Source organism: Pelodiscus sinensis, chromosome 24 (genome assembly GCF_049634645.1).
Source record: "Pelodiscus sinensis isolate JC-2024 chromosome 24, ASM4963464v1, whole genome shotgun sequence".
In the NCBI taxonomy this organism is placed as follows: domain Eukaryota; kingdom Metazoa; phylum Chordata; order Testudines; family Trionychidae; genus Pelodiscus; species Pelodiscus sinensis.
Window position 1 is genome coordinate 7,935,735 of NC_134734.1, and position 27,851 is coordinate 7,963,585.

Here is a 27,851-nt window from a genome sequence, read left to right on the forward strand (position 1 = left end):
GAACTGGACACACTATTATAGTTGAGGCCTAATCAATGCAGAATAGAGCAGAATGGTCTGGTGTCTTGCTCACAACACTCCTGTTAATGCAGCCCAGTTTCTTGTTTGCTTTTTTTGCAACAGTATAACACTGTTAACTCATGTTTAACTTATTGTGCATGATGACGCCTAGATTCCTCTCTGCAGAACTCCTCCCTAGACAGTCGCTTCCCACTCTGCATATGTGACATGGATTATTGCTTCTCATGTGGAGCACTTTGCATTTGTCCTTAAACTTCATGCTATTTACATCAGAGCATTTCTCCAGTTGGCGCAGATCACTCTGCATTATAACCATGTCCTCCTGAGCACCAGCAAACCTGCCCATGTCGATCTCTTCCCACCCAAATGTTCCATAGCTCTATGAAAGGAGGGGGGCATTTTGCACCAGAGCTGAGTGGGCCACAAGCTGGGCAAAGCAACAAGTGGGTGAGCCGCTACCCCCTGCTCCGCTCTTAGGGCATCAGCCGGTCAGGACAGTGTGTCTCTGGACTGCCCTATCACTGCCACCCGCTGGCATGGCAGGGACCCCTGTCCTCCTAAACGGCCCCCACGCTGGTGCAGCCGTGCCGAGACCATCTGCAGGGCGCTGCCCCTTGAAATCTCGCAGGGAGGAGACTCATCTGCCACATGCTGCTCCTTTCTGTGCCCCTTCCCCCAGCCTCGGGCTGCTCCCTCACCCTTCCTTGCCCTGCCGTGAGAAGTCCTGGGGGCAGAGGCAACCTGCGTGGGATCCAATGCACTGGGCATGTGTGGAGGGGGAGGGGGCTTAAATAACAGCAGCGCTCAAGCATCATCATAATTTTATTGCAGAATCAAGTCTTGTCAGTCACAGAGAAGCAGAGCAGGGGGAGGGGACACGCCAGCCCTGGCGGCAGGTGCCTGACATGGGCTAAAGTGCATGTGCAGGGCAGGGCCGGCCTGTGGGTGGGTGGCGGGAGGGGCCGTGTTGTGCTCCGGGCACACGCAGTGTTTCCTTTGGAATGGATGCAGGGCAGTGGCTCAGCCCAGGGAGGCAGTGGGGGTTGGGGGATGGGTGGGGAGCCCAGGGAGGCAGCGGGGGTTGGGGGTTGGGTGGGGAGCCCAGGGAGGCAGCGGGGGTTGGGGGATGGGTGGGGAGCCCAGGGAGGCAGCGGGGGTTGGGGGTTGGGTGGGGAGCCCAGGGCAGCGGGGGTTGGGGGATGGGTGGGGATCCCAGGGAGGCAGTGGGGGTTGGGGGATGGGTGGGGATCCCAGGGAGGCAGCGGGGGTTGGGGGATGGGTGGGGATCCCAGGGAGGCAGTGGGGGTTGGGGGGTGGGTGGGGAGCCCAGGGAGGCAGCGGGGGTTGGGGGATGGGTGGGGAGCCCAGGGAGGCAGTGGGGGTTGGGAGATGGGTGGGAAACCGAGGGAGGCAGTGGGGGTTGGGGGATGGGTGGGGAGCCCAGGGAGGCAGCGGGGGTTGGGGATGTGTGGGGAGCCCAGGGAGGCAGCGGGAGTTGGGGGATGGGTGGGGAGACCAGGGAGGCAGCGGGGGTTGGGGGATGGGTGGGGAGCCCAAGGAGGCAGCGGGGGTTGGGGGATGGGTGGGGAGCCCAGGGAGGCAGCTGGGCAGGGTGAACCTGAGCTCACATTCTCCAACTGCCCCAGGGCAAGGTGGGGCAAAACCAGCCCGATGGAGCCCAGCGAGCTCCTGGTGAGCCAGAGGGGAACTGGCCCGGCTCCGTTGTTCCTGATTTACACCTTGAAGAGCGGGGGAGGGGGGAGAGAATTGTCCCCAGTGGAATTACTCCTGATTTACACCAGAGCGAGAGGCGAATCAGCTGCTCCGTTGCCATTGCAGGGGTCTGCGCGAGCCCATCAGGCAGCGCTGCCGAGGCTGCAACAGCAGGGCCCTGACTGGGCCTGAGGACCAGACGGATGTGAAGGGCAGCTGCCGAGGGAGGAGGATGTTTGAGGTGCAGAGGGTCCCAGGAATGACGTTCCAGCGCCAGGCCCAGCAGACCCCACAGTTGTCCCCAGACTGTTCAGCTCCGGCCCCGCCTGGTCTCGCCTCCAGGTTCCCGTCCCCTGGCTGTGGCATTGGGGACATTTCTGCTCTTCTCCGGAGATCTGGGGTGTCTCACGCCGCGTCTTCTGCTCCTCCCGGGTGCTCTGGGGCCTGAGCCCGCTCACAGCTGGGTCACAATGATCTCCGGCCGCTGGATGTGAACCTGCGGTGGCGGGAGAAGTGGGGAGTGAGCAGAGCTGGGCACAAAATGGCCCAAATGGCTGTTTTCTTAGATGAGAATAGTGGTGGGGAATTTTTCATTCCCCACTGCAGGTGAGGGGGGTTGGGCGGGGCAATGGGATATTTTTTCTTTTCTTCATTGAAAATGGTCGTGCAGGAATAATTGTTATTTCCCTTGGGAAAAAATACCCCTCCCCCCACCTCTCTCCCTTTGTGGTCATAGCAAATGATTGCACTAGGCCCAAATTCAGAGGTAAAATCCCCTCTCTGCTACCCCACTTGGTGCATCCTAGCCGTGGGCGACGGGTGCCTGGGAGGGGAGGGGTGCAGGGAGAGCCACACAGAGGAACTGGGAGGGGCACGAGGTGGCATCCCATTTAGCGATTAGCAGGGACGGCCCGTCCATGAAGGTGAACTAGATGGTCGCCTAGGGTTGGAGGTGGGGACGCCAATTGCCTGGCTCGCCTAGGGTGTCACTTGCTGGCAGCTAGTCTAGGGATGCCCCTGGTGATTAGCCGTGCCATTGCTTCAGCCCTTTGAGCTGCAAAGTCACCCTGGGAGCTCATGTCTCACTCATTAGCCAGTCTGCAAATAGCATCCACAGAGTCCCGGCCCCCCTGGAAAGCAGCCACCGCCCAGACAGAGACACGTCTCTCTCCAATCCACCCAAGCAGGTCAGTTGAGTAGCTTTGTCACCAGATGGCTCCCTAGCGCACGTCTTCCTGTTAGCAGAGTGTGCACGCCCCATGGGCTGCTGCAGGTGCCAGGAGGAGGGGCCAATACATCCCTACTTACCGGGACAGTGGAGTCGACAGATGCCAGCTTAATCGTGAAGGAGCCGGTACTGTCTTGGTCTGACGAGAGAGCAGAGTTAGGCAGGGGGAGAATGTGGCTGGTGCACATGGGGCTCTTGAGTACCGAGGTTTTGGGATGGGGGCCACTTTTCCCCTCTGGCAGATGCCCGAGGGGCGTTGCTCCTAGGTCCTGACAATCTTGCCCCCACTCTCCCCAGCTGAAGGCTCTGACCCAGTCTCTGTAGGCCTCTGTCCCTGGCCCAGAGAACCCGTCTTGCCAATCCTGCGATGGAACCAGCATTACCTTTCCCAGGGTCGGCGCCTTTATTCCTGATGCAGAAGCTGCCACTGGTGCTCCACTCGCTGAAGTCATTCTCATACCACTTCTCAACATCGGTGTCGGCTGAGTGCTGGCTGCGGGGGAAGGGGCAACAGTCGCGCCAGTCTGCACCGGGCCAGGCAGCACCCGCACCTGTCTGCACCGGGCCAGGCAACACCCGCACCTGTCTGCACCGGGCCAGGCAGCACCCGCACCTGTCTGCACCGGGCCAGGCAACACCCGCACCTGTCTGCACCGGGCCAGGCAGCACCCGCACCTGTCTGCACCGGGCCAGGCAGCACCCGCACCTGTCTGCACCGGGCCAGGCAGCACCCGCCTGCACCGGGCCAGGCAGCACCCGCACCTGTCTGCACCAGGCCAGGCAGCACCCGCACCTGTCTGCACTGGGCCAGGCAGCACCTGCACCTGTCTGCATCGGGCCAGGCAACACCTGCACCTGTCTGCACCAGGCCAGGCAGCACCTGCACCTGTCTGCACCAGGCCAAGGAACACCCACACCTGTATGCACCGGGCCAGGCAGCACCCGCACCTGTCTGCACCGGGCCAGGCAGCACCTGCACCTGTCTGCACCGGGCCAGGCAACACCTGCACCTGTCTGCACCAGGCCAGGCAGCACCCGCACCTGTCTGCACCAGGCCAGGCAACACCCGCACCTGCCTGCACCGGGCCAGGCAGCACCCGCCTGCACCGGGCCAGGCAGCACCCGCACCTGTCTGCACCAGGCCAGGCAGCACCCGCTCCTGTCAGCACCGGGCCAGGCAGCACCCGCACCTGTCTGCACCGGGCCAGGCAGCACCCGCACCTGTCTGCACCGGGCCAGGCAGCACCCGCACCTGTCTGCACCGGGCCAGGCAGCACCCGTCTGCCATTTGGTGCCCGGGGGCTCATGGGCAGGACATGGAGGCTTCCGCCACCCCACCAGGCCCCTAAGGGCCCTTGACTCGGCCTCCCTCTGGCCCATGGCTGTGGGGCAGCCCCTCTGCTCCCTCCTTCAGCACCTGTCCCTTGAACCAAAGGGGCAGAGCTTGTCTTAGACCAGCCCCAACCCGCACCATGGCTGCTGGGGTCCCCCAGAGCTCGCAGAGACGAGCCTTCCGCAGCAATGCCTCACAATCCTCTCTCTGCCCCACAAAGGCGCATTACCACCCCTTGTGATAGGGAACACTAAGGCATGGACTCGGCAGCAGAGCTGGGAAAAGAGACCAGGTGTCCAGACGCCCGTGTCCCCTGCTCTGAGCCCCCAACTCCGCACTCCACTGCCAGAGCCAGGGAGAGAACCCAGGAGTCCTGGCTCCCAGGCCCTGCTCTAACCACAGGCTCACACTGCCTCCATTGCCAGCCAGGTGTATCCGGCCCACTTACCTGTAATGGGTTTTGGTCTGCTTGGCTCTGAACAGAAAGATGCCGAGGACAGCGCTCACAATCACCAGCCCAGCCACGGCCAAGCCCAGCCCGACACCCAGTTTACTGATGCGGGTGTCACAGCGCTCCGTGGGGTACCAGTACGCCTCCATCTCGGAGCAGCTGTGGGAGAGACGCAGGGGATGAGAACAGCCCCTTCCCTGCCCTGCCCCAGGGCCACATCTCTAATCCCCCGTCCAGTCTGATCTCTGTCCCCAGTGAGCAGTCCCTGCTGGACCCCGGTCTTTTAGCAGGGTCACGAGAGTCACAAGAACGGCCACTCCGGGCCAGACCCACGGCCCATCCAGCCCAGTGGCCTGTCTGCCCACAGTGGCCAGTGCCAGGTGCCCAGAGGGAATGGACAGACCAAGAATCATCGAGTGATCCAGCCCCTGCTGCCCATTCCCAGCCTCTGACAAGTAGGCGGCATCCCTGGGCATCTTGGCTAGTCGCCATGGAGGGGCCATGCAAGTATTTCTGAAGTGTCGCAGGCTGCCCCAGAAGGGGTGGGGCCTCAAGCAGCAGGGGCAGGACCAGGAGGCTTCCTGTGCTCCCACGCGTACAGACCCGATTGGCCTGGGGGTGGGGGCACGTGAAGTCTTTGCCCCCTGCCCCTCCAGCGCCTACAGAGAACCGCCAGCCATTTTGAACAGCTCGTGGCTCCTGCTGCCGCGCACCTCTGGCAGGGGGAGGAGACTTTGCATGCTCCCCAGGTCTCCATTGGCTGGGGGCGGGGGAGTGGCAGGGTGTCAAATGATATGAGTCAATAGGGCACCCTTGTAGCCAAGAAGGCTAGTGGCAGATTAGGGTGCATTAGGAGGAGCATTACCAGCAGATCCAGAGAAGTGATTATTCCCCTGTCAGCGTGCGTATCCACAACTCCTTTCACAGCTACACATGTACTTATGGATACTAATGTTGCGTCTGCACAAGGAAATCCCATCAACTCTGTCCTGTTGAGCTACAGACCCCACTTCAAATCCCTCCCCCAGACAGCCTTCTCCAGGGCTGGGTCCAGATAATACATAGTCCTGCTGCGAGTGCAGGGGGCTGGTCTGAACTAAGGATTTTAACTAGCGAGTCATTTAATAGTCGAGTAGTCGATGGAATTTCCATCCACTGCTCGACCCGTCGATAGGCACTTCCGCATTCCTCCTTAGAACCGTACCAGAGCCCCCGCTGGGCCCCTCCTCGGGCTCTGGTACACTTCAGAGGAGGAATGCAGAACTCTGCCTGTAGCCCGGGCCAGCGGGAAGTCCCACTGACTCCTGCACATGGGTGCCAGCTTTGAAACGTACACGCGTCCCCAGTGGGGGCTCTTGTGCATTTCAGAGCGGAAGTGCCCTCGTGCGGTGCTGGTGCTTTGAAATGCCTTGTGGAGCCCCGGACTCCTGGAACCTGGGATCAGCTGACCCCAGGCTCCACGCAGCACTGCTCCTTTGAAACGCTGTGGCAGTATTTCAAACAGGCAGAATCACATGGAAGCCGTACCTGGGCTGCCGCTTTGAAGTACCCCTGTTCCCCCCACATTCTTTGCTGCCTCTTTCTGATAGAGGCAGCAAAGGTGGAAGGGGGGAATTGACTAGTCGACTGACTATTTGATCAGCTTTTGCTTATTGGCAGTCGAGTAGTCGACTAGTCATTAACACCCTTAGTCTGGACACCTCGGGTACGTCTAAACTACATGCCTCTGTTGACGGAGGCATGTAGATTAGTTTATTCGAAAAAGGGAAATGAAGCCGTGATTTAAATAATCGCGGCTTCATTTAAATTTAAATGGCTGCCGCCTTGAGCCGACAAACAGCTGTTTGTTGGCAGATCGGGGCAGTCTAGACGCGCCGTGGTCGACAGGGAAGCCTTTGTCGACCAGCGCAGGTAAACCTGGTTTCACAAGGCATACCTGCGCCAATCGACAAAGGCTTCCTTGTGACCGCGGCACGTCCAGACTGCCCCGATCTGCCGACAAAGAGCTGATTGGCAGAGCAGGGCAGCCATTTACATTTAAATGAAGCCACGATTATTTTAATCGCGACTTCATTTCCCTCTGCCGATCTGTCTAATCTACACGCCTCCGTCCATGGTGGCACGTAGTCTAGACACACCCCTCTTGTCCTACAGGTCTGTGTCAGCAGAGGCGGGAGTCAGCCTGCCAGATCCTCGGGTGTTTTCCCCTCGCCTCTGGGCTAAAGGTTACCAGGAGGTGTCTCCTCCAGTTGCTTTGCCAGTCCATTGCCAGTCATCCTTTGCTTCCCAGAACAGCCTGGAGCAATGTTCCCTCTGCCCGTTTCCATCCATGAGCGGATACATGTTGTCTGTGCACCGGAAGGAGAAATAAAAGCCTGGCTCTGGGCACTCTGCTCATCAGCAGGGCGGCACTGGAATCTCTCCGGTGCGGCCACCCCATCATCCAGCTCATCAGGACTGGGTCAAAACGAAACCGCTCGCCTTGACTTTCCAAATGATTTGGGGGTTTCTTAAGAGTTGGTGAAAATTATTGTGCAGACTCAACACGTCCTCATGTGTGTGTGTGTGTGTGTGTGTGTGCATGCACACATGTATGTGACCATTTGCACGTGTGCACACGGACATGACTCACAAGCACTGGGGTCCAGCTCGTGTCAGCTGGCACTGCCCGTAGTTGCAGTTGAGGAAGCCGGGCGTGTTCTTGGTGCAGTTGGAGATGCAGGACAGGCTGGACTTGGTGAGGTAGGGGAAGTAGAACTGGCTGTAGCCTTCGGGGGCAGCTTTCTGGCAGAACTCTGGGGAGGAGAGAGGGGTGTCAGGCAGCTGGATGGAGAGACAGCACTGGCCCCGCCCCCAGCCCCGCCCCAGCGCTGCTGGGCAGCCCCGGCTCACTCACCGGTGCCATTGAACTTTGGCTGTTCCCCTTCGGAGACTCGGGCGGAGGAGGCATTAAAACATATCGCTGGAGGACACAGGATGAGCAGTTCTCAGTCGGGAGCAGGAGTGAGAGGTGGGTAAGGTCACCCCTCGGCTGTACACCCCTCTCATGGCCTGTGGGGCGCCCCCGGTTGCATGGCCCTACCATGGATCTGGGGGCTGGAAATGGCCTGCCTGGTGAGCCACCCCCTGTCTGGATCTGTGAAAGGTGCACTCGGCGGGGGGAATAACAGGTAGTTTGAACTAGGGCTTTATTTCGAACGCCCGTTTCACTGCTGCGTGTAGACGTGGGCAGTTACTTCGGGCTTGTTAATTTCAAAAAATGGCGCCTGGCTGGGAAGATGCAAATCAAGCGCAGGATATTTAAATCCCAGGCTTGATTTGCAATTCTGAACTAGCAAATCCTAGTTCGCAGCCCTAATTCGAATTAGGCTGCAAGTGTAGACATACCCTCTGTCTGTTCGTCTATTCCCACATGGACCTTCCACCCTTTGTCCGTTGGTCCATCCATCCATCCCCACATGCCACCTTCTAGTCATCCATCCCCCACCCCTCTCCTCTATCTATCCATCTCAACACACACCCCTAGCAGAGATTGCCATGCTGGTATGGAGACTTTCCATCCAAGGACCATTGTTCTGCCACCCTGTAGTGGGGTGGAGTGGCCGCCCACTGACCCGGAGGAGGAGGAACCCCTCCAGCCGTCATGTTGGGCTGAGGCTGACCTTGCCCAGACACCTGACCGGAAGCTAAGGGTCGGGCCCAGAACTGTAAAAGCCCAGGCAGCAGCCTCAGTCAGGGCTGAGCCTGCCGAGAGACTAGAGACATCCCCTGGGCTCCCAGCCTGGGAAGTGGGGACTGACGCCTGGCCAGGGCCTCCTACCTCCCTGGGCCCAGAAGCCGCCTACCTGCTCCCTGCCTGGGAGGCTGAGGCCCAGCCCGGCCTATCTTCACGGACGGGGCCGAGAGCCCAAAGAGCCAGCCTGATCCTGTGCTCCGGCCCCTGCGGCCTAGACCAGAGACGCCGCCCAGGACGTCCACGAAGCCTGACCCTGAGGCCTGGCCCAGTCGCCCGACACTGCCTGCACCAGGAGCCCTGCTGAGCTCCGCTGACCTGCAAGCTGTGGAGGACTGGACCGGACTGCCCAAGTGGGACGAGACCCTCTTGGACTCTCTGCCTACCCAGGTACTGGACGAGGGGGAGAACGGAAGTGGCCCAGGGGTTAGTGGGGCTGTTAAGACCCAAGGCCAGCGTGTTTCGGGCTGGAGCCCCACTGAGCCTGTAGCAGCCTGCCTTGCTGCTCCTAGGGCCCTGGGCCGGAGCGCAGTGGAGTGGGTGGGCCTGTGCCCTCCCTGCCACCTACCTATTGGGTGGCAGGCTCCCCCCTTGCCACGGCCACAGGCGACCCACCTGCACCCCTCCTGAACAAGGAGTTCCCAACCTGCTTTTGCTTCTTGGCCTGCCCTGACTGAGGGCCAGGTCCTTCCACCACTTACAGTGATTGTTTGTCTGCAGCCACGCCCGGAACCAGGGCCTGGCCTCCCCCCTTTGAATAAACCGTTTGTTCGTTGCCCGCCCTGACTGAGGGCCAGGGTTTTCCCCAGCTGAGAGGGTTTGTTGCTGCCACACCCCGAGCTAGGGCTGGACCTATCTGTAAACTTACGGTGTTTGTTTGGGGCCCGTCCTGAGCCAGGGTTGGTCGTGGGTAAAGACGATGGCGGTATTTGTGCCACCTGCCTGAAGGAAGGGCGGGCGTGCACTGGGGCTTGCCTTAAAGGGGCCGTGGAGTGGCTGCCCACTGACCCGGAGGAGGAGGAACCCCTCTGGGCAGGCAAGCCGACTACACACCCTCACACCCAGAGACTCACACGAGTTGTCGTTGCTGTTGCAGTTCTGGTTCTGAGCTGCCTCCTCTATTTTTTTCTCCACCTGCTTAGTCACTTCTGCAAACTTTGTGTTGAGTTCCTCAGTTACAGGTAAGGCCAGGAGCACGTAGTGATCCACCACGACGCTGCCCTTCCTGTGGAAACAAACCCAGCATGGGTTAGTGTGTCGGCTTCCTGGGGCAATCGCATCACTGGGGCAAGCTCCCGAAAATGGGAGCCGCTGATGCCTTAGAACTGTGACCTTGCCTGCCCTCTGCCCTGAGGCCCCGCCCTCGCCCCACCTCTTCCCATGCTGGCTCCGCCTCTTCCCCTGAGGCCCCGCCCTCACCCCACCTCTTCCCATCTTGGCTCCGCCTCTTCCCCTGAGGCCCCGCCCTCACCCCACCTCTTCCCATCCCTGCCCTGTCTCTTCCCGTGAGGCCTGACCCTCGCCCCACCTGCTCCCACCCCTGCTCTGCCTCTTTCCATGAGGCCCCACCCCCACCCCACCTCTTCCCATCCTGTCTCCTGCCTCTTTCCAATAGGTTCCACCCTCACCCCGTGTCTTTCTGGGCCCCCTCCACAAGCACCCAACAACAAAAACAAAAGTCAGCGCCTGTGAATCCACTGTCACTTGGAAAACCATTTGCCCTATTTCTAAGTTACATTTATTGGGCTTTAACTTGATTCTGGCCCTGTCTTTTGTCATGAACTTACAGAGCCCCCTACTGCCCAGAGTCTATTCCCCATGGAGGCACTTAGCTACTTCCTAAGTGTGCTGGCTACGTGCCCCTGGCTCGTCTTACTGACGTACTAAACAGCACAAGCTCCAGGTCTCTCACAGGGCCAAGCATTTTCTCTGGCCTCTAAAATCACTTTAGTGGCTCTTCTCTTCACCCTGTGCAATTGGTCAATTTCCTTTTGGAAATGCAGATTCCCAGAATTGCAGCCAGTGGCAGCAGAAGTGGGATTTGGGCAGCCACACGCCTCACCTTCCCGCTTTCAGGAAGGGAGGCTCTGCCCAAAGCATACCACTTCGAAGCTGTGTGGGCTGAGGGGGCAGAGGCTCCTGGCTGCAAAGGCAAGAACTAAGCTATTGACATGTTGGTGATGGGTGCCGGAGGCAGCAGAGCCAGGAGAAGCAGGCATGAGGAGTGTGGCCCTGAGAAGAAGGGAGAGAAGATACTGTCTGGGCACAGAGCCCGTGGGGCAAGCAGACATGGGGATTTCTGAGCAAGGGAAATACCTGCAACTGCCCGTTGTTACTGCTTTTAGGGAAGCTGGACTGGCCGGGCTTTTTTCCCTTGATGGAGAAACAGGACGGCACCAAGAACAGACCTGACAATGTCTCCTCCTGAGAGACATGGCCCAGAACGGCTCCGTGCTTGGCAAACTGCTGGTGCCAAAGAGCCAAGCAGGCCACCAAAACACCCCACCCCAGCTGCAGACAGTCTCCCAGGAGTGGGGTGTGGCCTGCAGCAAAGCTCAGGTTGCAGGCGGAGTTTTGGGGGTACCAAGTTCTGGGGCATTCCCAATACTCACGTCAGCTTCAAGATTACCACGTCTTTGTACCCCTGGACATTGAGGTAAACCACCTTCATCTGGAAGGGAAAAGGCACATGTCACTGGCAGGGGCTGCCCTGAACCTCCACCCCACTGAGATGGTTCTGGCAGCCCCGGGGACTGGTGAGGTGCCCAGACAAGGCACCGAAGCAGCCAACCTGGTCCCACCTGGCTGCCACCAGGATATCAGCACACAGCCCTGGGACTATTCCCCTCTGGCAGGCTGGGAAAGCCCTGTTCCTACTTCCTGCCCTTTCTATGGGACCATCCCTGAATCTCTTGGGAAGCTCCCCTGTATCCCCCGACCATCTGCCTCATCAGCCTTCTCTGGGAGCCTCGCCCACACCCCTCCCTTCCCAACCTCTCCTCCAGGTCCCACCTGCAGTTTGAATGAGGCGGTGAACTCTTTATACTCTTGAGTCGTGTTGTCGGTCAGCCCGGAGGTGAATTTGTGGCTGGTGACCTGCAGCTTCACGTCCACCTTCACGTCCACCTCTTCGTGGGGGGTCGGGGGAGGGAGGGGTAGAAACACAGTGAAAATCAGCCAGACATGCGGGAACACAGGAAAGAAAATGTCATCTCCCCCTGAGAGCCTGAGGATCCCTGTCCGTTCTCCCATGCTCACATCCCAGGCCCCCAGCCTATGGGGCGAGGGCAAGGACTCCCCTGCCCTTCGGGGGCCAGCACGCCATTTGTTCCTTAGCCAGAGAGGGGCAGCGAGGAGGGACACTCATCTCCTCACCCGCCCTTCTGCAGTCGAGCTTCTTTCCACCCTGCCCGCCCCAGTCTGGGAAGAGAACTGGCTCAGAACGGGGTCCTGGCTCACAGCCACACGGCTCTCTCAGATGCTAACAGGGCTCCTGCGTGGGGCCTGCCAGCCTGGCTCCTGCCCCGGGTGGGGTGTCCCTGTTCAGGATTCCAAGGGTCTCAGGCGTCGCCACATCGTGGGGTGCTTAGAAACCTGCCTTCGCATGAGAGACTCCAGGAGCTCGGTCTAGTGAGCTTACCAAGGAGACGGTAAAGTGGAGACTTGATCACAGGGAGTGAGAACCCATATGGGGATTAAATATTTAATAATGGGGTCTTCAGAACAGCAGAGGAAGGGCTAAGCCAATCCGAGGGCTGTAAGATGGAACTAGACAGGTTGCAAATAAAGCATCAATTTTTACCAGTGAGGGGCATTGATCATGGGACCCATCCCTAAGGGTGGTGGCGGGTTCTCCACCAGTGGCAATTCTGAAATCGAGAAGGGATGTTTTTCCTAACAGCTCTACTCTGGAATTCCGTAGGGCAGGTTTCTAATCTGACTAGATTGTCACAAAGGCTCATCTGGCTTTAATGTGGACAAACACGGAGACAAGGGGGATCCAGTGGCTATAATGTACTTAGATTTCCAGAAAGCCTGTGACAAGGTCCCTTATCAAAGGCTCTTGCAAAGTGAGCTGTCATGGGATAAGAGGGAAGATCCTCTCATGAATTGACAACTGATTAAAAGAAACAAAGGGTAGGAATAAATGGCCAGTTTTCAGAATGGAGAGAGGTAACCAATGGTGTCCCCCAAGGGTCTGTCCTGGGACCAATCTTATTCATATTCCTATTTATAAATGATCTGGAGAAAGGGGTAAACAATGAAGTGACAACAATTGCAGATGATACTAAACTGCTCAAGGTAGTTAAGAACAAAGCAGACTGTGAAGAGCTTCAAACAAATCTCACAAAACCAGGTGATTGGGCAACAAAACGGCAAATGAATTTTAATGGACATTAGAAAAAAACGATCCCAGCTAGATATAAAAAATAATGGAGATTAATTTATCCATAACCACTCAAGAGAGGGATCTTAGGGTACGTCTAGACTACATGGCTCCGTCAATGGAGCCATGTAGGTTTGTTTGTTCAGCAAAGGGAAATGAAGCTGCGATTTAAATAATCGCGGCTTCATTTAAATTTAAATGGCTGCCCTGCTCTGCTGATCAGCTGTTTGTCGACAGATCAGGGCAGTCTGGACGCTCCCCTGCCGACAAGAAAGCCCTTTATCGACCTCCCCGGTAAACCTCATCCTACGAGGAATAACGGGGAGATTGATAAAGGGCTTTCAGGTCGGCACGGGAGCATCCAGACTAGTGCGCTGAGCCGACAAACAACTGATCAGCTGTTTGTCTGCTCAGCGCAGCAGCCATTTAAATTTAAATGAAGCCGCGATTATTTAAATTGTGGCTTCATTTCCCTCTGCCAATCAGCCTAATCTACATGGCTCTATCGATGGAGCCATGTAGTTTAGACACACCCTTAGTGTCATTGTGGCTAGTTCTCTGAAAACATCCACTCGATGTGCAGCAGCAGGCAACAAAGCCAATAGAATGTTAGGATTAATTTAAAAAGGGATAGAGAATAAGACAAAGAAAATCTTATTGCCTCTGTATAAATTCTTGGTACGCCCACATCTTGAATACTGCGTACAGATGGGGTCACCTCATCGCAAAAAAAAAAAAAAAAAAAAAAAAAAAAGATATCTTGGCATTGGAAAAGGTTTAGAAAAACACAACAAAAATGATCAGGGCTTAGGAACAGATCTCATTTGAAGAGAGATTAAAAAATTGGCACTTTTAAGATTAAATAGGAGGAGACTAAGTGGGGATATGATAGAAATCTATAAAATCATGACAGGTATGGAGAAAGTGAATAAAAAGTTATTTACTTGTTCCCATAAGAACTAGAGGTCACCAGGTGAAATTAATATGTAGCAGGTTTAAAAGAAACAAACACAAGTTTTTTTTCACATAGCACACAGTCAACCTGTGGAACTCCCTGCTAGAGGATGTTGTGAAGACCAGGATTTTAACAGGATTCAAATAAGAGCTAGATACATTCAAGGAGGTTAGGTTCATCAATGGCTACTAGCAGGGCTCACCAAACGGCGGCAAGCCCTGCTCGCCAGCTGTGTGGTTCAGCACGCTGCGCATGCGCCAACCACGCTGTGTATGCACAGATCACACTGCGCGGCTGTGCCAGCTTGTAATCTACTTGCCATGGGCGAGTAGATTACAATAATTGTCGAGCCCTGGCTATGAGCCAGGATAGGTAGGACTGGTGTCCCAGCCTCTGACAGGGGTTGGAAATGGGTGACAGGGGAGGGATCACTTGCTGATTCCCTGTTTTGTTCACTCCTTGGGACACCTGGCATTGGCCACTGTCAGATGACAGGATACTGGGCTAGAAGGACCTTTGGTCTGACCCTGTGTGACTGTTCTTGTCATGGCCCATGGCTCTCAAACCCAGGTTTGCAGCATTCATGAGAAGCCACACACCAACATGGCTCCTGGTTTAGGGCCCTGATTTCCTGGCTTCCCAATCCAGCTTGACTCCAATACTCTGACTTGTAGTTCCTGAGCTCTTGTTTGTCTCTTGCCTCTCTCCATTGTGAATAATGGTTACAGTAGCGGGGAGCCACTGGGCATCTCTCTCTTTCATTAATTAAATGGGTGAAAATCTTTATGAGCCTTCTTTGTGTAAAGCTTTTCCACAGGCTAAGATGGATTGATTTGAGTTTGGGTCCCTTTGAGGGTTGATATCCACGATGCTGAGCCGTCTCAAAGCTGATCTGGTTCGGGGTCTGCGCTGCTCTGGAGGGGAGCAGTAACCCCAGCTCTGTGCGTTGGCAGCACACCAGAGCATCTGTCCCAATAGGACAGGGTGGTGGGGAACCCTAGAGGACAGTGACATGATCAGCACACGGGCACAACCATAAGAAAATTTCTGTGCTCCAGAAGCTGGATATGAATCAACAGGGCACCCTTATAGCCAGGAGGCTAATGGCGTATTAGGTTACATTAGGAGGAGTGTTGCCAGCAGATCTAGAGAAGTGATTATTCCCCTTGAGTCGACTCTACAGAGGCTATAGCTGGCGTATTGCATCCAGTTCTGGCCCCCACTACAGCAAGGATGTGGACGCATTGGAGAAAGTCCAGCATAAGGCAACAAAAATGATTTAGGGGGCTGAAGCACAGGACTTACAAGGAGAGGCTGAGGGATTTGGGCTTATTTAGTCTGCAGAAGAGAAGAGTGAGGGGGGATTTGACAACAGCAGTCAACTTCCTGAAGGGAGGTTCCAGAGAGGAGGGAGAGAGGCTGATCTCAGTGCTGACAGGTGACAGAACGAGGAGCAATGGACTCAAGTTCCAGTGCAGGTCTAGGTTGGATATTAGGAAAAATTATTTCCCTAGGAGGGTGGTGAAGCACTGGGATGGGTTCCCTAGGGAGATGGTGGAAACTCCATCCCTAGAGGTTTTTAAGTCCAGACTTGACAAAGCCCTGGATGGGATGATTTAGTTGGGGCTGGTCCTGCTTTGGGCAGGGGGCTGGATTCAATGACTCCCGAGATGTCTTCCAGCCCCAGGAGTCTAACCCATTGCACGATTTACAAGGTTTTCATTACCGGCTTTGACCTCAATGACTTCCGCAGCGAATTCACACCTTGGTCCCTGGAAACTGGACGGACATTTACATCGACCGTTGTCCCAGATTCCTCCATTCTGACATTCGGGGGTGTGGTCTTGCTTTGTTGTACTTTGAGTAGTGGTAGTGGTGGTACGTGGAGTGGTGGTTGTGGTTGTACTTTGGGGGGCGGTAGTGGTAGTTCGCGGTGTGGTGGTTAAGGTGGTGGTATGTGGTGTGGTGGCACTTGGGGACGTGATGAGAGAGGACACAGTGCTTGGGGAGGAGGTGACCAGTGAGGCAGTGGGTGGCCTGGTCGTGGTGGAGCTGGCAGTGCTGTTGGACTGTTCACATCGGGGACCGTAGTACGCAGGTGGGCAGATGCATTCAATTCCCACGGGAGTGCCCCCGTTCTGGCAGTCTCCGGAGGCATTGTAGAATTGACACAGATTGCCGTAGTGACCTGGCGGGCAGATGCATTTGGTGCCGATGGGAGTGCTGCCATTCTGGCACGCCGTGCTGTTGTCACTGGTGGCACACGTGGGACCAACGAAACCAGGGCGGCAGATGCACGTGACCCCATTGTACGTGCCACCATTCTGGCAGGAACCTGAAAGGGACAAACACACCATGACTGGGAGTGGGAGCCAGGAACATCTCCCAATGACTATCTTGGGTACACATGAATTTGCCAGAGAAGGGGAGGCAGAATCCTGAAATCCCAGCTTGCAGACCCCCACTCTAACCCACCAGCACCCACACTGCTACCAGAGCCAGGGAGAGAACCCATGAGTCCTGGCCCCTGCCCTCCACCCCCACACTCTAACTACTAAGCCTCAGTCTCCTTTAGCCTTTTCTACATTAAAGATGTTTGCCCCAGTTTACATTATTAGGGTCTCATGTCAGGGAAGTGTAACTACAGATGGAATCTGCTCCAATTCCATTACACTCCTCTGCTTATACCGATGGATATTTCCCTAGTGTAGACAGGCTCTTAAGCTCATGGTAGGGATCTGATCTCAGTTCCAGCAGGGTACAGTGCAGCAACAAGCAACCACTCCAAAATTTACCCCAACGTAAACAAAGATTCAAAACCCCTCACTGACCCTCAGTGTGTGGTCTGCTGTCCTGTTTAAAAGGGGATGGAGAATTTCACCTTGCACTAATGTGACCTCAATAGTGGCATCCAAATTGAATTGGAGGGCGCCGAGACACAGAGATGCTGCCACTGGCCTTGGGAGAAAGTTCTCATGGTTCATTGTTAAATCTCTGGGTTGAATTTGCCTGGCTGGAGCTGTAGCCAGCTAATGAGGTTCTTGACACGTTTCTGCAAAGCTGAGCTTTTAGCTCCAGAAATGTTTTCCTCTTCAATATGCTCCTCAGTGAGCACCAGCTCTGGATTGAAAATGAGCTAGTGATTAAAAGGGTTGCAGACTGGTAGAGGGTAACTGCATTTACTAGAGCAAGATGCTGCCCTAGACACAGACCAGGGAAAGATTCAGGTTACATTAATGTCAGAGAAGACTTGCTCAATATCATATATATAGTAGCCCAGTGTCTGAGAGTCTGTAACGCTGAAATGCTGGCTGTTCCCTCTGGGCGGCGCTGTTGCCTGAAATGCTGGCTGTTCCCTCTGGGCGGCGCTGTTGCCTGAAATGCTGGCTGTTCCCTCTGGGGGGCACTGTTGCCTGAAATGCTGGCTGTTCCCTCTGGGGGGGCGCTGTTGCTGAAATGCTGGCTGTTCCCTTCAGGCGGCACATGCTGCATGGGGAGCGCAGGGCCCAAATGGCTGCTTGCGCCGCTTGCTCCCCGACAGCGGCCCAGATGAGCGGCGCAGAAGTCAGCCGAGCGCCACGGCAGTAGGTGAATGGGGGCAGAGCGGTGATGTGCGGCATGACAGCAGCTCCAGGCCCCACCCCCTGGCCGTGAACGTCATCATCCCGCCCCCTTCGCCTCCCACCGTGGCACTCGGCTGACTTCTGCACCGCTCAGCCAGGCCGCTGCGTGGGAGCAAGTGGCGCAAGCGACCATTTGGGCTCCACGCCCCCCATGCAGCATGAGGAACGTGGAGCCCAAAAGGACATTTGGGCTCCACGGTCCCCCGAGTGAGAAGCAGGAGGGGGAGGAGAAGAGAAAGAGAGAGACAGAGAGAGAGGCAGAAGGCAGAGGAGAGCTGAGAGAGAGAGGGGGAGGCAGTAGGAGGAGGAGAGAGAGAGAGAGAAAGAGACGGAGTGAGAGACTTGAGGCTCAGGAGAGAAGACCAACGTGGATGAGAGACCTGAAAATTCCATCTTATGACGGGCTAATTGGCTAGTCGTATATATAGTAGCCCAGTGTCTGAGAGTCTGTAACGCCGAAATGCTGGCTGTTCCCTCTGGAGGGCGCTGTTGCTGAAATGCTGGCTGTTCCCTCTGGAGGGCGCTGTTGCTGAAATGCTGGCTTTTCCCTCTGGGGGGCGCTGTTGCTGAAATGCTGGCTGTTCCCTCTGGAGGGCGCTGTTGCTGAAATGCTGGCTTTTCCCTCTGGGGGGCGCTGTTGCTGAAATGCTGGCTGTTCCCTCTGGAGGGCGCTGTTGCTGAAATGCTGGCTGTTCCCTCTGGAGGGCGCTGTTACTGAAATGCTGGCTGTTCCCTCTGGGCGGCGCTGTTACTGAAATGCTGGCTTTTCCCTCTGGGGGGCGCTGTTGCTGAAATGCTGGCTGTTCCCTCTGGAGGGCGCTGTTACTGAAATGCTGGCTGTTCCCTCTGGGGGGCGCTGTTGGTGAAATGTTGGCTGTTCCCTCTGGGCGGCGCTGTTGCTGAAATGCTGGCTGTTCCCTCTGGGGGGCGCTGTTGCTGAAATGCTGGCTGTTCCCTCTGGGTGGCCCATGCTGCATTGGGAGTACGAGGCCCAAACGGCCGCTTGCTCCCTCACAGCGGCCTGGCTGAGCGGCGCAAAAGTCAGCCGAGTGCCACGGTGGGAGGCGAAGGGGGGCGGGGCAGTGACATGTGGCATAACAGCGGCTCCAGGCCCTGCCCCCGGCCATAAATGTCATCGCCCCGCCCCCCTTTGCCTTCGGCCAGGCTGCCGCGTGGAAGCAAGTGGCACAAGCGACCATTTGGGCTCTGTGCTCCCCAGGCAAAAAGGGGAGTATTGACCCCAAATGGCCGTTTGGGCTCCACAGTCCCCTGAGTGAGAGGCAAGAGGGGGAGGAGAAGAGAAAGAGAGAGGCAGGAGGCGGAGGAGAGCTGAGAGGGGGGGGGGAGGCAGTAGGAGGAGGAGAGAGAGACGGGCTAATTGGCTAGTTTATCAATAAGAGTTCAAATGAAATAAGATCACAGGAGACTCACTCTGGGTGTGTCTAGACCACATGGGTATGACAGAGCTATGTAGATGAGTTTACAAGACATAGTACCTTGTGAAATGAGGTTTACCGAAGTGGTCGAGAAAGGGGGAGGAGGGGCGGGGAGGTGAAGTATACAGCCAGGGCGTGGGGCTGTCTATGTCACTGCCCCCCGCCTCCCATGGCAGCCCGGCTGAGGGGCGCACCACGCAGCGCCACGGCGGGAGGAGGAATAGGGGGCCGTGATGTACACGGCCCCTCCCCCTGGCTGTGTACATCACCGCCCCGCCCCCCTTCCTGTCCCACTGGGGCTCAGCTGAGCGGCACAGCGACAACGCCACTCAGCTGGGCCGCGGTCGGGGAGCAAGTGGCAGCAAGCGGCCGTTTGGGGTCTGGCTGCAGCCAGTGGCTGCACCCCTTCCCGCCTTGCCAGGTCTGCTTCCCGCCCCCCTCCTCCTGTCCAGCCCCACGGCCCCCGATCCTCCCCAGCTCTGCTTCCCGCCCCCCTTCTGGCAGGCTCCACCCCCTTTCCCCTCCCTGCATGGCACCCCGCTCCCCCTTCCCCTTCCTCCATAGCACACTGCGCCGCTCAGCTGAGCCCTGCTGAGCGGCGCTCCCGCGCGGCAAGCAACCATTTGGGGGTCCATGCTGCACCCCCCCTTTGCCAGGTCTGCTTCCCACCCCCTCCTCCCATCCAGCCCACAGCCCCCGGACACCCCCTGCCAGCGCTGCTTCCCTCCTCCCTTCCTCCGGGCCCCCCCATCCTCCACTACAGCCCCCCAGCCCCCACCCCCCCAGCTCTGCTTCCCGCCCCCACTTCCTGCTGGGCAGCCTCAGGGCCCCCTGGACACTCCCTGCTTCCCCCCCCCCCCGCCAGCGCTGCTTCCCTCCCCCCTTCCTCCGGGCCCCCCCATCCTCCCCTCCGGGCCCACAGCCCCCGACCCCCCCAGCTCTGCTTCCCACACCCCTTCCAGACATCCCCTCCCCCTTCCCCTCCCTGCGTGGTGCCCCGCCCCCTTCCCCTTCCTCCATGGCATGCTGCACTGCTCAGCTGAGTAGCGTTCCCACCGGGTCCTGGCGGAGGAGCAAGCGGTGATTTGGGGACAAGAGCCGCTCAGGTGGGCCCAGCGGGAGCACTGCTCAGCTGAGTGGTGCAGCACGCCATGGACAGACGGGAAGGGGGCAGGGCTGACCTTAAGGGGGGTGGAAAGCAGAGCTGGGTGAGGTTGGGGGCTGAGGGGATGGAGCGGAGGATGGGGGGGCCCGGAGGAAGGGGGAAGGGAAGCAGCACTGTTGAGGAGGGGTGTCCGGGGAGCCTTGGGGCTGGTTGAACGGCTATGGAGGGAGGAAAAGGGGGGAGGAGCACTGACGTACATGGCCAGGGGGTGTGGGCATGTACATCAGCGTTACAGACGCACAGACAATGGGCTACTATATATATGATATGTACAAACTGATACCTCAAAGTCACAAAAACAAATGTCCAAAAACTGCTCTTTGGTACTTCAACAGGGGTAGACACTAAGGGTACGTCTAAACTACATGGTGTGACGTAGTGGGGGTACCTGGCTGGTTTCTATGCTGCTGGCTCTGGGGTAACCCCCACTGGCTGCCGTGGGTACCACGACCCAGCAAAACAGGATGAGTCACTATGCAAACCAGTATGGCCAGACACCCCCCATGGAGAGGAACAAAGGAAGGTGGAATGCTGCCCTGGCTGGGGGGCAGGGCTGGAAGAGAGTTAGTTAGTTCCTGTCTGGAAAGCAGGGGAGAAGGAGCTGGGCTGGGACTCCCCCATCTCAAGGGGGGGCACTGAGGCCTCTTAGCCCCAGTTCCTGTAACCAGATTACATCTGTGCTATGCAGTATCCTGGAGGAGCAATAAACCACCCTCAATTCCACTGGCTGGTGGAGTCTGTTTGTGCCATTTCGGGGTGCAGGAGACGGGGGACCCCAACGCGCTGTCACACTGGTGTCAGGAGCGGGATGCACTGCACCCCGTGGATGGAGCTTCCAGCGGCGAGCGACAAGGCGCTGTAGAAGCAAGAACCCTGGAGCCAGGCGTGCTGGAGACAGAGCGAAGCGGTTCCTGGGAATCGTGGGGCGCTGCAGCACTAGACTGGTGAGTCTGCACCGAGGGGACCAGCGGGCAGATGGCCTACGCCCGACTCTTGAAAGCAGAGCTGGTGGGGCTGTGCAGAGAGAGGGGCTTGCCTGTGCAGAAAGCAACCAAGGCCCAGCTGATTGCCCAGCTGGAAGGGAATGACCAGCCACAGGTCCAGGATCTTGTCCCCAAGGGAAGCAGCCAGACCCCCCCCTGAGAGTGTGTCAGGCTCAGAGAGTGGGAGGAGTGCTGAAACCCACCGGAGAGATGAGACAGCGTCTCCTGGGAGGCCTGCAAGCCGTAGCCCATCTAGGGCAGGGGCCAGCCCAGCGGAGCTGCGGCAGCTGGAGATTCAGCTGTGGATAAAAGAATTGGAAGCAGAGGACCGAGAGAGGGACCGCCAGGACCGAGAGAGGCAGCGACAGCATGAGCTGGCCATGGCAGAGCGGAGAACCAGCGGGGCACCGGCTGCGCCAAGTGCGGATAGGCCCCAGGGTCCCAGGACCGCCAGATGCTTGGAGAGGCTCGTGGTGGCCCAATTGAAGGACATGGGCGACATAGACGGGTTCCTCAGTGCCTTTGAGAGGGCCTGTGGACTGCAACGGGTTCCCCCAGCTGACTGGCTGCAGGAGCTCGTCCCCGCACTGAGCCAGGAGGCAGCCGGAGTGCTCAGTCAGCTGGAGGACCTACAGCCAGGGGATTACAACCGAGTCAAGGAGGCCCTGCTGCACAATTTCGGGCTGACCCCCGAGATGTACAGGAAGAAGTTCCGGGGGGTACAGAAAGGGCCACGGGAGACCTATGTGGATCTGGCCTCCCGCCTGTCGCAATACGGCCGCAAGTGGGTGTCTGGAGTCGGAGCCCAGGCTGCAGAGGAGCTGCTCAAGCTGGTCCTGATGGAGCAGTTCTATGAAGCGTGCCCACCCAAACTGAGGCTGTGGCTCAAGGACCGGAGACCAGAGAACCCCCAGGAGGCCGGGAGGCTGGCGGATGAGTTCACGGAGAGCCGTTCTGGGTGTGAACGGGAGTCCCGGAGAGAAAGGGAACCGCGCAGAGACCGGATCTCGGCTGAGCGACGGAGGGAGTCAACTACGGGGCGAGACCAAGGAACAGGTCGTCTGTGCCCCAGAGAACCAGCCAGGGCCTGGACAGAGACAGCCCAAAGCCTAACTTGCCATCGCTGTGGGCAAAAAGGCCACAAGAGGGCTCAGTGCACCAGGTCCCAGGACCAGGGACCTTACAGGGTTAACTGGCTGGGGCGGGAGGAAGGGCAGGCTGCCCCAGAGGCAGGGGCTGGCAGGCAAACCTCAGATCAGAGAGAAGGGAAGGATGCTCAGTGCACCTCCCCTGGGAGGTCTGATTCTCAGGAGGCGGATTTCTCTGTGTACCGGGTGGGGGTAGGACGGCCCCTGCGGAGCGAGTGCCTCATACCCCTGGAGGTGGATGGTAGGAAGGTGACAGGCTTCTGGGACACGGGGGCAGAGGTGACTCTGGCCCGATCCGACATAGTGGCCCCAGAGCGGATACTACCCCACACCCAGCTGACCCTGAAGGGCATAGATGGGTCCCCATTTAAGGTGCCTGTAGCCCGGGTGCATCTGAAATGGGGGGCGAAGGAAGGCCTCAAGGAAGTGCGGGTGCACCCGCACTTGCCCACCGAGGTGCTGATGGGGAATGACCTAGAGGAGTGGCCCCATGAATCCCAGCGGGCTCTAGTCACTACCCGGAGCCAGAGCCAGCGGGGGGCTGACAACGTGGGTCCAGGGAAGGACTCCCGGCAGCGTCCTCAGGGTCCCATCCCAGTGGACACGGGGTCCAGCCAGGCTGGGACTCCGGACCTAGGTAAAGGTGGGGAACAGGTCCTGATCCCTGCCTCAGCAGCTGAATTCCAGGCTGAGGTGCAGGCAGACCCCTCCTTGCAGAGGCTGAGGGACCAGGCTGGCCTCCGTGCAGCTCAGCCCCGGGGGAGAGGTGGCCAGGAGAGATTCCTGCGGGAGCGTGGACTCCTGTTCCAGGAATGGCTTCCCCCCAGGAAGGTGAGGGTATGGGGGGTCCAGCGGCAGCTGGTCGTCCCCCGAAAGTATCGCCTCAAGCTGCTGTATTTGGCCCACGACGTCCCCGTTGGGGGCCACCGGGGGATCCGGAGCACCCGGCTGAGGCTGCTCCAGCACTTCTATTGGTTGGGAATCTTTACAGCCGTGCAGCGGTACTGCCGGTCCTGTGACTCCTGCCAGAGGGGCGGGAAGGCCCAAGACAGTAGGAAAGCGGCTTGGGGGTCTCTACCCCAGATAGAGGACCCTCTGGGCTCGCTGAGAGAGCTATGGGAGGGGAAGACCTCCCTGGATGGAGCATCGGGGGTGGAAGCCGCACTGGCTGCCCAGAGAAGGCTCGCTGGGCTCATGGCCCCGGCCCGAGAGACCCTGGCCAGGGATCAAGGCCAGTGGAAGGGTGGGTGTGACCCCCGAGGACAGGCCTGTGCTAGTCGCCATGGAGTAGGGCGGCGAGTGGACAGAGGGAAGACAGCTCATGTGGGGCCTCGCCACGGCCGGCCTGAGTCAAGGGGAGCACCCATGTCCCCAGGGCAGGTTCCCACGCAGAGGACCCGAACTTCCCTAGGTCACGAGCGGAGTGACCCTGCTCAGTTCGCTCTTGGAGGGGGGAGAACTGTGACGTAGTGGGGGTACCTGGCAGGTTGCTATGCTGCTGGCTCTGGGGTAACCCCCACGGGCTGCCGTGGGTACCACGACCCAGCAAAACAGGATGAGTCACTATGCAAACCAGTATGGCCAGACACCCCCCATGGAGAGGAACAAAGGAAGGTGGAATGCTGCCCTGGCTAGGGGGCAGGGCTGGAAGAGAGTTAGTTAGTTCCTGTCTGGAAAGCAGGGGAGAAGGAGCTGGGGAGGAGGGCTGGGACTCCCCCATCTCAAGGGGGGGCACTGAGGCCTCTTAGCCCCAGTTCCTGTAACCAGATTACATCTGTGCTATGCAGTATCCTGGAGGAGCAATAAACCACCCTCAATTCCACTGGCTGGTGGAGTCTATTTGTGCCATTTCGGGGTGAGGGAGACGGGGGACCCCAACGCGCCGTCACACATGGCTACATGGTAGATTAGTTGTTTTGGCAAAGGCAAATGAAGCCGTGATTTAAATGATCTTCATTTAAATTTACATGACTGCCGCACTGAGCCAACAAACAGCTGATCAGCTGTTTGTCCCCTCAGCGCGCTAGTCTGGACGCTCCCCTGCTGACATCAAATCCCTTTGTCGGCAGCCCCGGTAAACCTCATCCCACGAGGAATAACGGGGCTGCCGACAAAGGGCTTTGATGTCGGCAGGGGAGCGTCCAGACTAGCGCGCTGAGCGGACAAACAGCTGATCAGCTGTTTGTCGGCTCAGCATGGCAGCCATGAAAATTTAAATGAAGCCGCGATCATTTAAATCGCGGCCTCATTTGCCTTTGCCTATGTGTCTAATCTACGTGACTCTGACGACAGAGGCATGTAGTCTAGACACACCCTAAATGTGCAATACACCAAAAAGACACATAGGCAAGAGCCCAAGACATAACTAGAGTTTGGACTCACCTGGGACAGCGCTACCCCAGCTAGGTGTGCTCCAATCCTCAGTAGGGACAATACATGTGGGCATCACACAAGAAGAGGTCACAGGACAAGAAACCGTGGGGGTGGAGGTGGAGGTGGAGGTGGTGGTGGTGGTGGTGCTGGAGATGGAGGGAGTGGTGGTTGTTTCAACAGTTGATGTGGAGGGAGTGGTGGTTGTAGCAGTGGAGGTGGAGGTGGAGGGGGTCATGGTTGTTCCAGTTGATGTGGTGGTTAAGACAGTGGTGATTGTTGCAGTGGTGCTGGGAGTGGAGGGGGTGGTGGTTCTGGGAGTGGAGGTGGAGGTGGTGGTTGTTCCAACAGTTGCTGTTGACGGGGTGGTCATTGTAGCAGTGGTGCTGGGAGTGCAGAGGATGGTGGTTATAGAAGTAGAGGTAGTGGAGGTTGTAGAAGGGGAGGATGTAGTGGAGGCGGTTGTGGTTGTTCCAGTTGACATGGTGGTTAAAGGAGTGGTGATTGTTGCAGTGCTGCTGGGAGTGGAGGGGGTCAGGCTTGTAGGAGTCGGCATGGGGGTGGAGGAGGTGGTGGTTAAACCGGTGGAGGTTGCAGTGATTGTAGGAATGGAGGTGAAGGTGGTGGTGGTGGAGATGGAGGGAGTGGTGGTTGTTTCAACAGTTGATGTGGAGGGGGTGGTGGTTGTAGCAGTGAAGGTGGAGGTGGAGGTGGTCGTGGTTGTCCGAGTTGATGTGGTGGTTAAGGTAGTGGTGATTGTTGCAGTGGTGCTGGGAGTGGAGGGGGTGGTGGTTATGAGAGTGGAGGTGGAGGTGGTGGTGGAGGGGGTGGTGGTTAAACCGGTGGAGGTTGCAGTGATTGTAGGAATGGAGGTGAAGGTGGTGGTGGTGGAGATGGAGGGAGTGGTGGTTGTTTCAACGGTTGATGTGGAGGGAGTGGTGGTTGTTGCAGTGAAGGTGGAGGTGGAGGGGGTCGTGGTTGTTCCAGTTGATGTGGTGGTTAAGGTAGTGGTGATTGTTGCAGTGGTGCTGGGAGTGGAGGGAGTGGTGGTTATGGGAATGGAGGTGGGGGTTGTGGTTGTTTCAACAGTTGATGTGGAGGGGTTGGTGGTTGTAACAGTGGTTCTGGGAGTGGAGAGGATGGTGGTTATAGAAGTGGAGGAAGTGGAGGTTGTAGAAGGGGAGGGTGTAGTGGAGGGAGTGTTGGATATTCCAGTTGACGTGGTGGTTAAGGGAGTGGTGATTGTTGCAGTGCTGCTGGGAGTGGAGGGGGTGGTGCTTGTAGCAGTCGGGACGGGGGTGGAGGAGGTGGTGGTTAAACCGGTGGAGGTGGCGGTGGTTGTAGGAGTGGAGGTGGAGGTGGAGGGAGTGGAGGGGGTGGTGGTTGTTTCAACAGTTGATGTGGATGGGATGGTGATTGTAGCAGTGGGGGTGGTTAAAGGGGTGGCAGTTGTAGGAGTGGTGCTGAGAGTGGAGGGTGTGGTGGTTATCGCAGTGGAGGGGGTGGTGGTGGTAGCAGTGAAGGTGGAGGTGGAGGGGGTCGTCGTTGTTCCAGTTGACGTAGTGGTTAAGGGAGTAGTGATTGTTGCAGTGCTGCTGGGAGTGGAGGAGGTGGTGGTTATGGAGGTGGAGGGGGTGGTGGTTGTTTCAACAGTTGATGTGGAGGGAGTGGTGGTTGTAGCAGTGAAGGTGGAGGTGGAGGGGGTCGTGGTTGTTCCAGTTGATGTGGTGGTTAAGGCAGTGGTGATTGTTGCAGTGATGCTGGGAGTAGAGGGAGTGGTGGTTATGGGAGTGGAGGTGGAGGTGGTGGTGGAGGGGGTGGTGGTTGTTTCAACAGTTGATGTGGAGGGGGTGGTGGTTGTAGCAGTGAAGGTGGAGGTGGAGGGGGTCGTGGTTGTTCCAGTTGATGTGGTGGTTAAGTCAGTGGTGATTGTTGCAGTGATGCTGGGAGTGGAGGGGGTGGTGGTTATGGGAGTAGAGGTGGGGGTGGTAGTTGTTTCAACAGTTGATGTGGATGGGGTGGTTATTGTAGCAGTGGTGGTGGGAGTGGAGAGGATGGTGGTTATAGAAGTGGAGGTAGTGGAGGTTGTAGAAGGGGAGGGTGTAGTGGAGGGGGTGGTGGTTGTTCCAGTTGACGTGGTGGTTAAGGGAGTGGTGATTGTTGCAGTGCTGCTGGGAGTGGAGGGGGTGAGGCTTGTAGGAGTCGGGATGGGGGTGGAGGAGGTGGTGGTTAAACCGGTGGAGGTGGCGGTGATTGTAGGAGTGGAGGTGAAGGTGGTGGTGGTGGAGACGGAGGGAGTGGTGGTTGTTTCAACAGTTGATGTGGAGGGAGCGGTGGTTATGGGAGTGGAGGTGGAGGTGGAGGGGGTCGTGGTTGTTCCAGTTGATGTGGTGGTTAAGGTAGTGGTGATTGTTGCAGTGGTGCTGGGAGTGGAGGGAGTGGTGGTTATGGGAGTGGAGGTGGAGGTGGTGGTGGAGGGGGTGGTGGTTGTTTCGATAGTTGATGTGGAGGGAGTGGTGGTTGTAGCAGTGAAGGTGGAGGTGGAGGGGGTCGTGGTTGTTCCAGTTGATGTGGTGGTTAAGGCAGTGGTGATTGTTGCAGTGGTGCTGGGAGTGGAGGGAGTGGTGGTTATGGGAGTGGAGGTGGGGGTGGCAGTTGTTTCAACAGTTGATGTGGACGGGGTGGTTATTGTAGCAGTGGTGCTGGGAGTGGAGAGGATGGTGGTTATAGAACTGGACGTAGTGGAGGTTGTAGAAGGGGAGGGTGTAGTGTAGGGGGTGGTGGCTGTTTCAACAGTTGATGTGGAGGGGGTGGTGGTTGTAGCAGTGAAGGTGGAGGTGGAGGGGGTCGTGGTTGTTCCAGTTGATGTGGTGGTTAAGACAGTGGTGATTGTTGCAGTGGTGCTGGGTGTGGAGGGAGTGGTGGTTATGGGAGTGGAGGTGGAGGTGGTGGTGGAGGGGGTGGTGGTTGTTTCAACAGTTGATGTGGAGGGGGTGGTGGTTGTAGCAGTGAAGGTGGAGGTGGAGGGGGTCGTGGTTGTTCCAGTTGATGTGGTGGTTAAGGTAGTGGTGATTGTTGCAGTGGTGCTGGGAGTGGAGGGAGTGGTGGTTATGGGAGTGGAGGTGGAGGTGGTGGTGGAGGGGATGGTGGTTGTTTCAACAGTTGATGTGGACGGGGTGGTTATTGTAGCAGTGGTGCTGGGAGTGGAGAGGATGGTGGTTTTAGAAGTGGAGGTAGTGGAGGTTGTAGAAGGGGAGGGTGTAGTGGAGGGGGTGGTGGCTGTTTCAACAGTTGATGTGGAGGGG

General features: G+C 57.7%; 1 protein-coding gene across 1 annotated transcript; it reads right to left on the minus strand.

Moving 5' to 3' along the window:
- Positions 1-1,508: 1,508 nt before the first annotated feature.
- LOC102444203 (mucin-17-like) lies at positions 1,509-16,256 on the minus strand. The gene is made up of 9 exons (XM_075907302.1): positions 15,548-16,256; positions 11,492-11,607; positions 11,092-11,150; positions 9,553-9,704; positions 7,643-7,708; positions 7,379-7,541; positions 4,744-4,905; positions 3,043-3,455; positions 1,509-2,230 (listed from the first exon to the last, which is right to left on the minus strand). The coding sequence occupies exons 1-8, from the start codon at positions 16,176-16,178 to the stop codon at positions 3,119-3,121; spliced, it is 1,686 nt and encodes a 561-aa protein (XP_075763417.1). The 5' UTR covers positions 16,179-16,256; the 3' UTR covers positions 1,509-2,230; positions 3,043-3,118.
- Positions 16,257-27,851: the final 11,595 nt, after the last annotated feature.